The sequence below is a fragment of the Notechis scutatus genome, chromosome 4 (assembly GCF_049901735.1).
Source record: "Notechis scutatus isolate UNSWTSFEM ecotype Mainland chromosome 4, rNotScu1.2, whole genome shotgun sequence".
NCBI classification, from domain to species: Eukaryota; Metazoa; Chordata; class Lepidosauria; order Squamata; family Elapidae; genus Notechis; species Notechis scutatus.
In genome coordinates this window covers 54,184,129-54,199,856 of record NC_142012.1, presented here as the reverse complement: position 1 = coordinate 54,199,856, position 15,728 = coordinate 54,184,129, and the positions used below count along the sequence as shown (strand labels likewise).

At 41.1% G+C, this 15,728-nt stretch overlaps 1 protein-coding gene across 2 annotated transcripts in view; it reads left to right on the top strand.

Annotated features, from left to right (window-relative positions):
* Positions 1-243: 243 nt before the first annotated feature.
* Positions 244-15,728, top strand: part of WDR19 (WD repeat domain 19) — a 46,909-nt gene continuing 31,424 nt past the window's right edge. For both annotated transcript variants that reach the window (XM_026675319.2, XM_087965772.1), the window contains exons 1-15: positions 244-291; positions 2,438-2,529; positions 2,757-2,822; positions 3,051-3,176; positions 4,216-4,331; positions 5,585-5,700; positions 6,354-6,434; positions 7,108-7,220; positions 7,708-7,881; positions 8,307-8,377; positions 9,697-9,869; positions 9,962-10,076; positions 11,464-11,570; positions 11,992-12,114; positions 15,096-15,245. In XM_026675319.2, coding sequence (XP_026531104.1) covers positions 286-291; positions 2,438-2,529; positions 2,757-2,822; positions 3,051-3,176; positions 4,216-4,331; positions 5,585-5,700; positions 6,354-6,434; positions 7,108-7,220; positions 7,708-7,881; positions 8,307-8,377; positions 9,697-9,869; positions 9,962-10,076; positions 11,464-11,570; positions 11,992-12,114; positions 15,096-15,245 — 1,629 coding nt within the window. In that variant the 5' untranslated portion in view covers positions 244-285. The remainder of the gene's footprint in view (positions 292-2,437; positions 2,530-2,756; positions 2,823-3,050; positions 3,177-4,215; positions 4,332-5,584; positions 5,701-6,353; positions 6,435-7,107; positions 7,221-7,707; positions 7,882-8,306; positions 8,378-9,696; positions 9,870-9,961; positions 10,077-11,463; positions 11,571-11,991; positions 12,115-15,095; positions 15,246-15,728) is intronic.

Below are 15,728 nucleotides of genomic sequence, written 5' to 3'. Positions count from 1 at the left end.
CTTTACATTTATACTTTATCTCTGGGATGAGAACTCATTAACTTCTCATACCCTAATATGACATTATTAAATCCTCATTCTCTTGATACATACCCACTCCGAAGAACGGTCCCCTCTTCCATTTAGTCCTTTTTAACATCTCTAGAGGCCGCCGTCTCCCGGGTGACGCCGACGCGAATGCCTGCCAGGCGCCTGAGTGCGCATGCGCCCTTTCTCTCCCTCCCTCCCTCCCTCCCCCCCCCCCCCCCTTTTTTAAACCGTCGCTGGGTCTCTGAGGGGAAAAAGATGCAGGTAAAGGCCGCGGCGGCGGCGGATTTGGGGGGCTGCGGGGCCGGTCGAGGGGCTATTCTCCCCCCCCCGCCACCCGTGGCCCGGTTTTCTCTGCCAGGAACGGGCTCAGTACCTTCCCTTCCCTTTCGAGCACCCGTAACTTTCCCGGTTGGTTAGGACAGGCGGCTGTTCAACTGGTGGGGTTTCCTTCCTCCGTGAGGAACGCGGGGGTGGGGGGGGAGAAACTTGTGGAACGCCTGTCTGCCTACTCAGAGGCCGCAATGTGGAAAAGGAGCCTCCGTCGCTGACAAGCCTGGACGGCCGTTTGCTTGCAACGGTGTATCGGGCAAGGGGGTGGACTAGGTGACCTCCCAGACCCCTTCCAGCTCTGTTAATTCTATTCTAACCTTCTCCTACTCTCTGTGCCGTTTCCCTTTTGGCCTTCCATCTTTCCCAAGACATCAGAGACCGAGCGACGGTTTAAAAAAATTCATTGGGGGTGGGAGTCTTTTACTGGCTTTTATCTGCCAATCAATCAATCATTTTATTTATGTGTGTACACACACACACACACACACACACACACATATATATATATATATATATATATATATATATATATATATATATATATATATATATATATATATATATATATATATATATATATATGGATCTTTGTTATTCGGTTCTCTCCGCGTAAGATTCAAAGTATCTGGCAACGTTTCGGCGAGTCCCACTCGCCATCTTCAGGCTGGTGCTGGCTTAGTGCCAGTGCAAGCAGTGTGTGACCTGAGCTGCCATCTCTATATATGAGAGATGGTATATATAGAGAGATGGCAGCTCCGGTCACACACTGCTTGCACTGGCACGCCAGCGCCAGGCAGTGGCCCCAAGTGCCTGATACGAATCTACGCGGGACCATAACAAGATCCACATACAATCCGCAGAACCTCAGAAAACAAATATATATATATATATATACACATACATACATACATACATACATACATACATACATACATACATACATACACACAATATTCTGTTCTTTCTTTCTTCCATTCTTCCTTACATTCTCTTCTCCCTCCCTCCCTCTTCCTTCCTTCCTTCCTTCCTTCCTTCACAAACAATAGTCCTTAGACACCGCTTCACAGTGCTTTTCGGCCCTCTCTAAGCGGTTTGGTTTACAGAGTGGGCTCTTACCTCTAACAATTTGGGTCCTCAGAAGGATGGAAGGCTGCGTCAACCTTGAGCTGGTCAGGATCTCTGGCAGTGGGCACTTCGCCTGCAATATGGCACTCCACTAAACACTGTGTGTCACCACCGCTTCCTTCCCTCCTTCTCATTTCCCTTCCTTCTCATCCTTCTCATCCTTCCTTCCTTCCTTCCTTCCTTCCTTCCTTCCTTCCTTCCTTCCTTCCTTCCTTCCTTCCTTCCTTCCCTCCATTCCTTCCTTCCCTCCATTCTTCCTTCCATTCTCTCTCCCTCTTTCTTCCTTCCTTCTCATCTTCCTTCCTTCGTTCCTTCCTTCTTTCCTCCTTCCTTCCTTCCTTCCTTCCTTCCTTCCTTCCTTCCTTCCTTCCTTCCTTCCTTCCTTCCTTCCTTCCTTCCTTCCCTCCCTCCATTCCTTCCTTCCCTCCATTCTTCCTTCCATTCTCTCTCCCTCTTCCTTCCTTCCTTCTCATCTTCCTTCCTTCCTTCCTTTGTTCCTTCCTTCCTTCTTTCCTCCATTCTTCCTTCTTTCCTCCATCCTTTCTTTCTTTCTTTCTTTCTTTCTTTCTTTCTTTCTTTCTTTCTTTCTTTCTTTCCTCCATCCTTTCTTTCTTTCCTCCATTCTTTCTTTCTTTCTTTCTTTCTTTCTTTCTTTCTTTCTTTCTTTCTTTCTTTCTTTCCTTCCTTCCTTCCTTCCTTCCTTCCTTCCTTCCTTCCTTCCTTCCTTCCTTCCTTCCTTCCTTTCTTTCTTTCTTTCTTTCTTTCTTTCTTTCTTTCTTTCTTTCTTTCTTTCTTTCTTTCTTTCTTTCTTTCTTTCTTTCCCAACAGGAGAGACTGCTGCAAGCTGGCCTTTTATAACAGATGCTATGTTCTACAGATTTGAAACATAAGGCCTTCAAAAAATAAAATAAAAACAACTTACCAATGTGTAATTCTCACTTTCCCTCCACAGCGCGTATTTACCCTTTCAGAAAAGGACGCACCTAGTGCCCCCGTGCAATTTGCTTGGCAAAAAACCTTAGGAAACTACATTGCGGTTACAGGGTAAGATTTAAAAAAAGAAAAAGAAATGAATGAAAGATCCTAGGTGTCTGGGTTTGACCTTGCAGAAGTGTGGAATGAAAAAGTGTAGAATGAAAATTTGTTATCTCTTTGTTTAATTGTCTTCCAAAGGTATGCAAAAATTTAGTCACTGATTTTAGAAAATTTAGTCACTGAATTGTGAAAAGGGTTATTGTCATTCTTAGAAGCTTTTCTTTATTTGTTTAAAGGTACAGTCATACTGTTAAAGTCTTTGATCGCCATGGTCAAAAGAAAAATGAAATTATTTTACCGGGGTAAGTTTTGAATCTCAGTTCATGACCTTAGATGTCCTTTAAATTTAAAATCTCACTTATGGATGATCTAAAACAGATACTGGTGGTTTTGAAAGTAAGGTATCTACCCAAATAGATTTTTTCCATATAGTGTGCCAGTATCTTCATGTGCAGTTTTAAAATATGAGTAGAACAGACAATAAAACGGTGTTTATTAAAAGCATTTGAACATTTTTTGTCCTTTGCTAGGAACTGCATTGCTATGGATTGGGATCAAGATGGAGATACTCTAGCAATTATTGCTGATAAATCCAGTGCTATTTATCTGTGGGATGCCAATACAAATAAAACCAGTTTGATGGATACTAGCATGAGGTAATTTATTTATGAAATTAATGTAATGTAATGTGATATAATGTAATAGCAATAGACATATACCATTTTGTAGTGCTCTACAGCCCTCTCTAAGCAGTTTACAGAGTCAGCCTATTGCCCCAACAATCCAGGTCCTCAGTTTACTGACCTTGGAAGGACAGAAGGCTGAGTCAACCTTGAACCTGGTGAGATTCAAACTGCCAAATTTCAAGCAGTCAGCAGAAGTAGCCTGCAGTACTGCACCACCGCAGCTCTAGAATTATATAAATATATGAAGTAAACTATATCTATATATTTAGATCTGATTAACATCTATAATATCTCAATCACACATTTTGAGGACATTTGTTTTTAAAGGTAATGTAATATAATGCCATGTATTTCAACAGTGTCCTCATTTGGTGTGTGTGTGTCCATCTGACTGCCACCTTGCAAATTTGATTGTTGATTGGAGTAGATTACCCTGTAAATTGGCATCTTCTGGGTGCCACTATGTTACATCATTTTCAGGAGAAATTACAAAAGACTTAACAAAAGACATCTTCCAACAAAGATGCCTTCGTCAAATCCTAAAGATTTGCTGTTTTGTTCATATTGCTAATGAAGTGCTCCAAAAGTGTTTATTATTACCTCTTTCCTCCATCTTATTTCACTTCTTCCTTCTCTCTTAGAAGAAAAATTAATTGTAAGCAAGGGCAATATCTTTATTTTTAAAGAATTTATCCAAATGTAAATGTTAATTTTGAATTTGGTCATATCAAGGTATGGAGTTTGATATGAGAGTCTTTTATTGTTCTGTTTTCTTTTCTGTTAATTTTATGAATAGTTCACACCAAGAACTGTTGATAAATATTGTGCACATAGTTTATGCTCCATTTTCTATTACTTTAATTATAATTGGAATCATGCTAGTTACCTGATCTGATCTTGATAAGGGGGATTTTTTGTTGCACTGTTTATTCCTCAAAAATAAAGTTGTAATCAGCTAAATATTGTTTAATTTGGCAGAGCTTATTTTTATTTAATTTTTATATTTCAGGGAACCAATGTCTTTCTTGTGTTGGTCAAAAACTGAAGCCTTACTAGTTGCTGGAACAGCTAAAGGAAATGTACTAATATATAATCGCCAGACTTCCCGCAAGATTCCTATCCTTGGTCAGTAGCTTGAAAACTGTAGAGAGGGATTTTCCAAAAGTTGTATTTAAAACTGGAACAGGTTTAAGTCAGAAAAAAGCAAATTTGTTACCGATAGAAGAGAATATTTGCAGCTCAGGATTGACCTGCGGAGTCCTCTGAGCTGGATGGCTTTTTTGCATCTGTATCACACCAAATGAAGGGTTCATTAGCAGGTAGCACTGATGATGTTACCTAATTTGGAAATGAAAGATCTGCAAAGAGAGCCATCAAACTCAGCACAAGGATCCCACAACAGCAAATGTGTGCAAAGGAGAAGTAGTTTATTTCCAATAAGTAAACAGCTCAAGAGTGCAGCTACACACAAAGTTGTATTTTAATACTGTTTACAGTCATCCCAAGTTATTTCAGCATTTCTTTTGCCAAGAACGTTGTGGGATATTCAGACAGACATATAAATTGCGTTTTTTTCCCCTTCTAGCATTTGGCCACTGGAATATCTCGATGGAGAAAATAAAAGTGGGGAGATTTCCTTTACTAAGTTGGGAATTTATTTCTACCATCACAACAAATTGGCAGAGGCTAGGATCTCCAAAGCAGTATTTAGATAGTTATCTTTTTCAAGTTATGCCTTTGGCTTAGTGTTTTTTTTCATTCATTTTGTAATCTTTCTCTCATTCCTTTAAGTTTCATTAGTTAATTCTGTTAAAAGCTATTCCAAGCTTTTGGATTAAAAGGACAAATCTTGATAATCTAGTCATTTTTAAGCCAGTTCAGATCTTTGTTTTTGACATTTATCACAGATCTTTTGCTTTTACAAGTTAAGAACATACTCAGTCCATATTTTGGAGACAAGGCAGGTTTCTCCAATAATTTTAAGCATGGGGGGGAAAAGCAGAATTTTAGCCACAAAGTGAATTACCATTTAAATAATTATATATTTAATTTTATATTTTATAATATAGAAAAAATTGCTTCATCTTCCTGGGCATTATCTGAAATACTTGTTATGTTTTTCTTCTTTCATGAATAAACACACTATTCTCGCCTTTACAAATGGCCAAATTTGGCCTTGTGTTTTCTGGCTCCGTTGGGATATTTTCCCTGATTTCTCTGCTTCTGTTATAAATGAGATGTTGTGGTTTATTCATCTTCTATGACTTTCAAAGGTATCTTCTCATTCTAAAGCTGTTTGAAAGCTGGTCTCGGGCCCTAATAAAGAGTTGTTAAGAAGCAAAAAGTTGGAGATTTTTCTCCCCGTCTTCTTTTACCAGGCAAGCACACCAAACGGATCACCTGCGGTTGCTGGAGCAAAGAAAAATTAATAGCGTTAGGCGGAGAAGACAAATTAATAACGATTAGCAACCACGAAGGCGACACTATCAAAGTGGTAATAAACTTATATTTTTGTTACGTGCAAGAGATGAAATAAATACAGGAAACCTTTGTACTTTTCCTCTATTTATTCAGTGTGTTCTTCCTATGAATCCCCAAACAGTTATATCTCAAATCAACACCTTAATCAGTTTAGGATTTGTTTTTAGAATGACAGGTGATTAATGCACCATTGGGTAACTCTAGAATAGAGTAGAGTAGAATAGAGTAGAGTAGAGTAGAATAGAATAGAAGAATGAAGAAGAGAAGAATGAAGAAGAGAATAGAAGAATGAAGAAGAGAATAGAAGAATGAAGAAGAGAATAGAATGAAGAATAGAATAGAATAGCATAGAATTCTTTATTGGCCAAGTGTGATTGGACACACAAGGAATTTGTCTTTGGTGCAAATGCTCTCAGTGTACATAAAAGAAAAGATATATTCGTCAAGAGTCACTCATTATGAAATACACTTTAACTGAATTATTAAATATACCTGTCTTAGAGCAATACAAAAACCCAGTCAGCATCTAAAATATCCTCCAAATGCTTACTGACAGTTCCTTGATAAACATGTTAGTGCCCTACTTGTCTCATTTTCTAATTACTAGTATAACTCTATACAGAGAGATACTATAAATTCAGTTAATCCAGAATCTTATTCTTGCAGACCGCAGTGAGAGAAGACCCCAGCAATATGGAGTTTGTCAAGATGAAGACTGATGAAGAAGCAGGAGGAAATGAAACCACGGTAGGTTATTAATGACCATGCTGGATCTATATAACACCAGTCTTGCTTCATCTGCTAAAAAGAAAGACCACTGGAAAAAAAGTTAATGTTAAAAAATCCATTTGAAATTATGTTTGAAATTAGCAAAACCAACCTCTGTTGCCCTGATTCTTAACAAGGCAGCTTGTTTCTGGGAAATTTAACCTGCACAGCTTTGTCTGTGAAGTATATTCAATATCTTGTCTAAACTAGGTTTTCCCAGTTGTATGATTGAGATATATATATATTTTTAAATTGCAATTGTCTTTTTTTCCATGTGACTTTTGCCCCTGATGTCTTGTTCAGATTTCATAAGTGATAAGGCAGTATCTTTATACAAAAAAATTGGGACCTGCAAACAATTTTTTGTATTTGTCAGTCTTTCAAGCTTGGTTCTGTTGTTATTCAATTCAGCTTTAACAATAAAGTTTAATGATTTGTTTTTAAAAAAACCTCTTTATATTCATTTTTTACTGGCTTTATTGAGAAAATTAGTTAGAACTGAAAAAGATTCTTGGATGAGAAGTAAAAACATCTTTAAGAAAAACCAAGGAAATTGAATTGTCTTTTTGGAAGCTCCTTTGGGACAAGGGAAGATGTGGCTATTTGTATTGGAAATATTCTTGCATTTATTCTCTTTCTCTTTTTTTGCCAGGTTTGCATTGTAGTTGGACAAAAAACATTATATTTTTTTAACTTCAAAGATCCAGAAAAGCCAATTGAACTAGCATTTCAAAAACGTTATGGAAAGATAGTATCTTACAAATTGTAAGTAACCCCTAAAGTAATAATGTTTCTCTGGAGTGATTATATTGGGTTGCAATATCAACAACAACAACAAAAGAGCACTGTGTAGCAACTTAAACACAAGTATATTTTGTTTTTTTTTTTGTGAGCTGAAACCCAATCTGTCATCCTGTGGCAGTTTAATTCATAATTTTAAAGTGAGTTTTGAGTTTCGGTTGTTTTATTTAGTTAGTTTGGGGGGGATTATTATTTTTTAAATAAAAGAGATTTGAATAATTTACCATCTAAAATGTAATATCCCTGAAAAGAGATATGCAACTGAGTCTCTCTCAGCACCTTATCTTTTGATAAAATGTAAGTTAATTTTTGGATAATTCTTCTGTTTCTCTGATCACGTTCAATTCTACAGTTATTTCACAATTGAAGATGGTCTCCCCATGATTTCTGTCAGGAGTTATGATGCCTGAGCAGGTTTCTTTTTTTGGGGGGGTGTCTATTGTTTTTTCAGATATGGTGAAAATTACATCATGATTGGTTTTTCGCTGGGCTATTTTGTGGTGATTTCAACGCAGGTTCAAGAGATTGGCCATGAAATCTTCCAAGCTTCTGATCATAAGGATTCCTTGGCCGGCATTGCAATCACTGAATCATTAAACAAAGCTGCATCATGTGGAGATAACTGGTGAGGCATAATATTTCCATGTAAGATCATTTCAATAGCAAAAGGAGTATTGTTTTTAAAAAAACACCAAAAATTTTGTATCTTCGAATATGTTCGAATTTTACACATGCAGAATTCAGAGAAAGTCAACACATCAACCAATGCTGAGTAGGATCCTTGATCTTTTTTAATAATGGAAAGGGTTCCTGAGACCCAAATGGTTGAGAATTGCTAGCCTAAACAAAGCTAATATCCAAACGAAAGAGTGCCTTCATGACTGTATATTTTTTTCCACCATTTAAAGAGTTTATTTTTTTTAATTTGATGTCACCAGTTCAATTTTGAAAGCAGCTCTCAAAATATTCTGTGTTTACATAACTGATGTTATGATGCGATTTATGGTTACAGTGAGACTACTGAAGAAATCAATTTTCTTTTTATTATAGCGTCAAGATTCATAACCTGTCAGATCTGACGGAAATGTGTGCAATCATAAACTTAGAGGATGAAAATAAAGGTTTGACAGCTTCCTGGTTTGATAGCTTGCCAAATTAATTGTTTGTGTTGGATTAAGCAAGATTGATTTTCAATACCTTTGCAATCTTTAGAGGATTGAGAAGGAGCAGTATCAAATGTGACCTCACATGTTTCATCCTGCCATTTGGTTCAGTTTTCAGTTAATAACAAATCTTAGAGGACCCTTAATGCTGAAATAAAGCAAAAAAAAAAAAAAAGATAGTTTTCTGAAACTATAGTCAGGATCTTTAGGAAGTTGAGAATTTTAATTTCTTCCCCTCTGTATGTGAAGGGAAGAGGGGAGCACACAAGCCAAAGTATCAGTGCAAATTATCCCAACTTTAGAGAATTATTAGATAGTCAGAGCTCAGGAATTCCAGGAGTCTTCCTTACCTTTGCACCATAATTAAGATCTTAAAAAGAAGGTCTGTTTCTGTTGAATAAATAAGAAACCGTAACCAAACACATATCTAAGGCCCAAACTACCTGCAGGACTGCCTTTTTCTGTTCAGTCCATCCTGCAGGATTCCCATTTTTGCAAATTCCACCAAGTGATGATTTTTTTTAAGGATGGGATCCTTAGTGTGAAATAAACGGCTGTTGAGATTGAGATAAATTACCCCCTAATGACTGTTTGGCAGAGGGATTAAACCAGAGGTGGTATTCAGCAGGTTCTGACCAGTTCTGGAGAACCGGTAGCGGAAATTTTAAGTCGTTCGAGAACCAGCAAATACCACCTCTGACTGGCCCTGCCCCCATCTATTCTCTGCCTCCCATTGAGTCCCAGTTGATTAGCTGGGTCTTCTTTGGTTGCCCTGCACAGGAGAACGGAGCTGGAAAGCAGGTTAGTGGGGTGGGGAGGGAATGGGATTTTGCAGTATCCTTCCCCTGCCAAACCCACCAAGTCACACCCACTAAACCACGCCCACAGAACTGATAGTAAAAAAAATTGAATCCCACCACTGGATGAAACCTACCTTTCTACCGTGTCCTTTTAGAGTTTCAGATATTTTTCATATTTTGGTTTTTACGTTAGTTTTATCAATGTGTTTTTGTAAAACCTGTTTATTTGTAAGTAAGTAAATCAAGCACATGCATGATAGAAGTTATTCCTTAAGACTCTTTTCTAGTCTGCCAGTCACTGGATGAGTTGGAATTAGAACATCCAGACTGTCTAACTTGTATGATGTGGAAGAAACAGCTCAAAGATACAGGGGTTTGAAAATGTACTTTTGCATAAGACATTCATTTTTGTTTCATTCTTTTTTTGGCTTTCCAAGACAAACATAACTATTCAGTGTGATATCATTACTATTTTAGGTCTAGATCAGTTGTCATGGACAGACGACGGACAATTGTTGGCGGTGTCTACCAAGCGAGGATTCATCCACGTGTTCTTAACCAACCTTCCCATCCTGGGAGCCTCGTACGGCACAAGGATCGCCTACCTCACCTCCCTTCTCGAGGTCACGGTGGCCAACTACATTGAAAGTGTATGGCGCTTTATTCCTTTATAAAGTTTTCCATTGGGATAAAGGCCTTGATTTAGCCTCCTCAGCACAAGCCATGTTGTCTGTCTTGGCAGGAACCTCCGATAAGAGTTTCTGTTGAAGTTGAACCCAACTTTGTTGCCGTTGGACCCTATCACTTGGCTGTGGGCATGAATAATCGGGCATGGTTTTATGTCCTCGGAGAGAGCAGTAAGTATATCACTGGTTCCATTATTTCTCAGGAGGCTTGCCTCGCTCAGCTTAGCTAATGTCATCTTCATCGTTTTATGCCATGCTGCTGTCAGGGCTCGAATAAATCCACCCCAATTCAAATCATAAGTCTTTAGCCGCATCTCTTGGAGTAAAAAAAAATGATTTATTAGGAATGGCCATGTTGGCGTTAGCTGGGTGCAGCTGACACTAAAATACATCATTCATTTCCCCCTTGACCCTGTCTTCCCCCCACCCCCTGGATGTATATTCTTCAATGGAACACATCCATAGCCAAGAGTCATCAATCATGCTCTCCAGTAATATTGTTGCACGCCAACAGCTTTGGGCTGCCAAGGTGATTATCTGAGGCATTTAAGGAATGCACTGCTTTCCCCCACTCCCTTTCTGCTGGCAACTAAAAAGACCAAAGGAGTATTTTTTTAGTTGACAGCTGTTTTGTACCTGGGGGATGGGATAGCTCAGCGGTTAAAGGAGCTGAGCTTGTCAGCTGAAGACCTGGAAGTCCATGTTCGAAACCCGTGTTCCACATAATAGGGTGAGCTCCTGTTCCTTGCCCCATCTCCTTCCCACCTAGCAGTTTGAAAAGCATGCAAATGTGAGTAGATTAAAAGGTACCACCTCAGCGTGAAGATAACAGCATTCCGTGCGCCTTTGGTGCATATTGTCATGCTTGACTAAATGACAACAGAAATTGTTTTTGGACAATGTTGGCTCCCTCGGCCAAGAAACAGAGATGAACACAGTGCCTTAGAGGCAGAATTTGACTGACAGGGAAACCTTTACTTTTACAGGTAGTCCTCAACTTACGACCATGATTGAGCCCAAAATTTCTGTTGCTTAAGTGAGACATTCATTAAGTGAGTTTTGCCCCATTTTACAACCTTTCTTGCCACAGTTGTTAGGTGTGAATCGCTGCAGTTGTTACATTGGTAACACGGTTGTTAAGTGAATCTGGTTCCCCCATGGACTTTACTTGTCAGGTGATTGCAAAAGGGGATCAAATGTCCCTGGGACCCTGTCTTTGTCCTAAATATGAGTCACCACGTGGTCCAATTTTGATCACACGACCCTGTGCAGTGGTTGTAAGTGTGAAAAATGCTCATTAATCACATTTTTTTCAGTGCCGTAACTTTGAACGGTCAGTAAGTGAACTGTTGTAATCTGAGGACTGCCTGTACTTTTGTACCAGAATTTGCGTTAAAGTAAACTAAAGTAATTTAGTGAGTAGAAAACATAGAATGATCATTCTGGAGGCTGTGACATTCATCCTTGCAGATGTTAGACAGTCGTAAGCTTCACAAGTTCAATCGATTCTTATCAAAGGTTCAGAGGTATTTTCAATTGCTTTGAAATTTTCTTGCAGGAGTAAAAAAGCTCAAGGACATGGAATATCTGGGAACAGTAGCCAGTATATGTCTTAATTCTGATTATGCTGGTGCACTTTTTGATGGTAAAGTTCAGTTGCATATGGTAAGTATGTTAAGAATTTTTCATCACCTGTAGTTTGTATGGATAAACAGACCCATCTAAGCTGCATGTAGAAATAGGAGCCAGAAACTTGTTAAATCACAGACGACAGTAAATTTATTTTTACTCCAAATGAGGTGAAAAAGCCAAATTACATTTTCCAGTGTAATTTGTAGGAGGAGAGAAAACAAGAATGTATGATTTGAATGTATGATTTGAAATGATAGAATTGCAAGGTCAAATACATAACTAATTGGTTTGGTTTGAAGAGTCCAAAGGTTTTTTTTAGGAGAGCTTGCGATTTCCTTAACAATAAAAAAGAATAAGATTAAGTTGATGACTGATTTCCTTAAATTGAAATTAGGCATGAATAAAACCTGCTAAGTTATTGTTCTGAAACCAAAAGTTCTTGTTATTCTTTTAGATAGAAAGTGAACCTTCAAATACTCAGGAGGAACGGGAGACGAGACTGTTCCCAGATACAGATGATAAAAGTAAAATTTTGTGCCATTCTTTAACGACTGAGTTCCTCATCTACGGTACAGATGTAAGTATGGCTGTGTTTCAACTCTCCCATTCGTGACAGCCGTGTTGTTTACAAAGTATATTATTGCCATCTGTGGGCAGTCATAGAGTTTGTGATATTGCTGGAACCTACATAGCATTTTGAGTAAATACAGGCAGTCCTTGACTTACAACCTTTTATTTAGTGTCATGCCCCTGTCGGAATCTGATTCAGAGGGAGAGGCCAAGCAGCTGACAGGGAGTGGGAGTGTGGCTCTGTTGGCTGTGGAAGAAACTGGGGAAGGGCACAGTCCAGCTGGGCAGAGCAGGGAAGAGGTAGATCAAGGGAGAGGCAGTTCAGCGGAAGACCCAGGCCCACTTCATCCTAGGGCACGCAGGGAGGAATGGAGAAGGAAGCAACATGGGTTGCGTGGCTTACGGGGAGGAAAGGGTCCTAATTCCTTTCATTAGCTGCAGCTGGGAACACAGTGTTTAAAAAGGCAAGCTGCGCAAAGCAAGTTGTTGGGAGCAAATTGTGAATTATCTGGTATTGTTGAGGCTTATCTGTGTTCCTGGCATCTTCCCACCTGTGTATGTTTTGCTGGGTTTTCAAGTCTGCAATTCCTTATCCTGCCCTGTCAAGTTAATTACTGCACGTGGTTTGTGTGGATTTTTAGTTACAGTTTGTATATACTTTGTTTTTGGACTGAATTTCCTCCACTTAAAGCAGGGGTGGGCAAACTTTTTGGCTCGGGGGCCGCATTGACTTTTAAAATTTGACAGACAGGCCGGGTCAGCACAAGATTTTTTGGGAATCGCCCCCCCCTTCCCCCCCCCCTCTTCTCCTCCTTCCCCTCCCCTCGGAGGCCCCCTGAGTCAGGAGTTGCTACCACCGGCGCGGCTCCAGTCCCGCGTTGCCTTGGGAAGGGAAAGGCAAAAAGGAAGAGCCGCGGCAGTGCTTTGCAACGGGAGCAGTGGCACCGGAGGCTCAGGCTCAGCGGCTCCTGGTTTTGCCTTTTCCTTCCCAAGGCAAGGGGGACTGGAGCCGCACGGAGCTGCGCCGGCGGTAGCAACTCCTGACAGCCCCAGCCGGACACCTGAGCGGAGCCCGGCGGAACTGCCTGTTGCTGCTGCTGGAGCACCGCCAGGTCGCCTCCTCCAAGCAGCCCACCCGCCCGCCGGGCTTCCCTCTGCCGCGCGGCTCGGGGCCAGGCGCGAGCGCCCGCGAGTTAAAAGGAAGCCGAAAGTTGCTGGGAAGTTGCTCGGGTGCTGGGAGCAGGCTTTTAAAGTGCCGCCCGAGCAAAGTTTAAGCAGCCCGCCCGCCGGGCGGAATCCTTCCTGCTCCTCAGCGGAAGACGCTCCAGCCTGCAAACTTTGCCTTTGCAAAGTTTAAGCCTGGAAGCCCGAAACCCGAGCAACTTCCCAGCAACTTTCGGCTTCCTTTTAACTCGCAGGTGCTCGCACCTGGCGGAGGGGAAGCCGGAGCCTCCTCCAAGCAGCCCGCCAGCCCGCCCGCCGGCTTCCCTCCGCTGCGCGGCTTGGGGCCAGGCGCGACGCCCGCGAGGAAAAAGGAAGCCGCAAGTTGCTGGGAAGTTGCTCGGGTTTCCGGGTTTCCAGGCTTAAACTTTGCACAGGCAAAGTTTGCAGGCGGGCGTCTTCCCACCGAGGAGCGGGAAGGGTTCCGCCTGGCGGGCGGGCGGGCTGCTTGGAGGAGGCGACTCGGCGGCGCTCCAGGTTTCCCCTCCGCCGCGCGGCTCGGGGCCAGGCACGAGCGCCCGCGAGGAAAAAGGAAGCCGAAAGTTGCTGGGAAGTTGCTCAGGTGCTGGGAGCAGGCTTTTAAAGTGCCGCCCGAGCAAAGTTTAAGCAGCCCGCCCGCCCGCCGGGCGGAACCCTTCCCGCTCCTCGGCGGGAAGACGCTCCAGCCTGCAAACTTTGCCTTTGCAAAGTTTAAGCCTGGAAGCCCCTGAAGAAAAAGGTGGATCGGCGGGGACTCACCTTCGGAGAGGTCGCACTCGAAGGTGATTTCGAACTCCCAGCCGAGGCCTTTGCAAAGTTCTTTTCTTTCCTACCCCGAGAGCGCTCCACACTGTTTTGCAGCTTTGGGGGCCACGCAGCACAGGGTAATACGCCACGCCCAGCGATTTTTTTTCAGGGGCGGGCCGGATTGGACAGACCAACGGGCCGGATGTGGCCCGCGGGCCGTAGTTTGCCCACCCCTGACTTAAAGGCTGCTCCTGGGAGAGTTTTTCTCCAGCCAAAAGTAACCTGGACATTGGGGACCAAGTTGGAGATAATAAAGGGACTCTTCTTGCTTATTTGACTGTGTTGCCTTTGTGCCTCACCCCGGGTCATCATATTTAGTGACCGTTACAACAGCACTGAAAAAAGTGACGTGTCCATTTTTCACCCGTGGTCACGTGATCAAAATCTGGAGGCTTGGCAACCGATTCACATTTATGATGGTTGCAATCTCCTGGGGTCACCGGATCCCCTTTTGTGACCTTCTGACAAGCAAAGTCAGATTCATTGAACAACTGTTTAACAACTACAGTGATTCACTTAGCAGCGGTGGCAAGAAAGGTTGCAAAATGGGGCAAAGCTCACTTAACGACTGTCTTGCTCAGCAACCGAAAGGTTGGGCTCAATTGTGGTTGTAAGTCAAGGACCACCTATAGATACCACAAATAACACCTGATAGACTCAACCACCTGTAAACTGCCTCTAATTTTACTGTCTTAATTCCTACTCTGATAATAAGGTATCCTATTATATATGCATCTTGAAGGGTATATATTTGATATTCGCTACATTTTTTGGATTAAAAGTATTTTGCAAGTCACATACAGACAACAAATGATACCTTTATAATCATATGGTCTACATTTTGATAAATTCACCTCTTACCTGTTAAGTTATTGTTCTGAACCCAAAAGTTCTTGTTTTTAATTTTAGATAGAAAGTGAACCTTCAAATGTTCACAAACTCAAATGTTCACAAACTCCTTCTTCCTTTCCTTCTCTCTAGACTGGCCTTATTCAATATTTTTACATCGAAGACTGGCAATATGTCAATAAGTATCAGCATTCAGTTGGTGTGAAAAAAATCTTCCCAGATCCCAATGGAACTACATTAGTTTTTGTTGATGCCAAAAGTGATGGGTTTGTTTACTGTCCGGTAAGTCATTCCATTTCCTTTGTACTTATATATTTTAAGTTGGTTTCTATACACGTATTACACTCTTATGTCTGTGGAGATTCTCAGTCATCCAGGTCATGATTATCCCAAAGGTGTGGGTTTTTTTCTTTTCAAGAAAAGAGCTGAGAAGCGAAACATATTCAAAGAAAAACCAAAAAGTCCAGTTTCCTCCTGAAAGGTTGGAAAATGGGGCAAAATTCACTTAACAAATGCCTCACTTAGCAACAGAATATTATGGGCTCAATTGTGGTCAAAAGTCGAGGACTACCTGTGCTACTCCTGGTCTGCCTACATGTGAAATGGATATTAAGCATTTAATGATTCTTTAAATCAAGTGTCTTCAACCTTGGCAACTTTAAGACTTGTGGACTTCACAAGTCTTAAAGTTGCCAAGGTTGGAGACCCCTGCTTTAAATATTAGAGTATGTAGGTAATGCATCAAAAATAACCATGATGTAATAG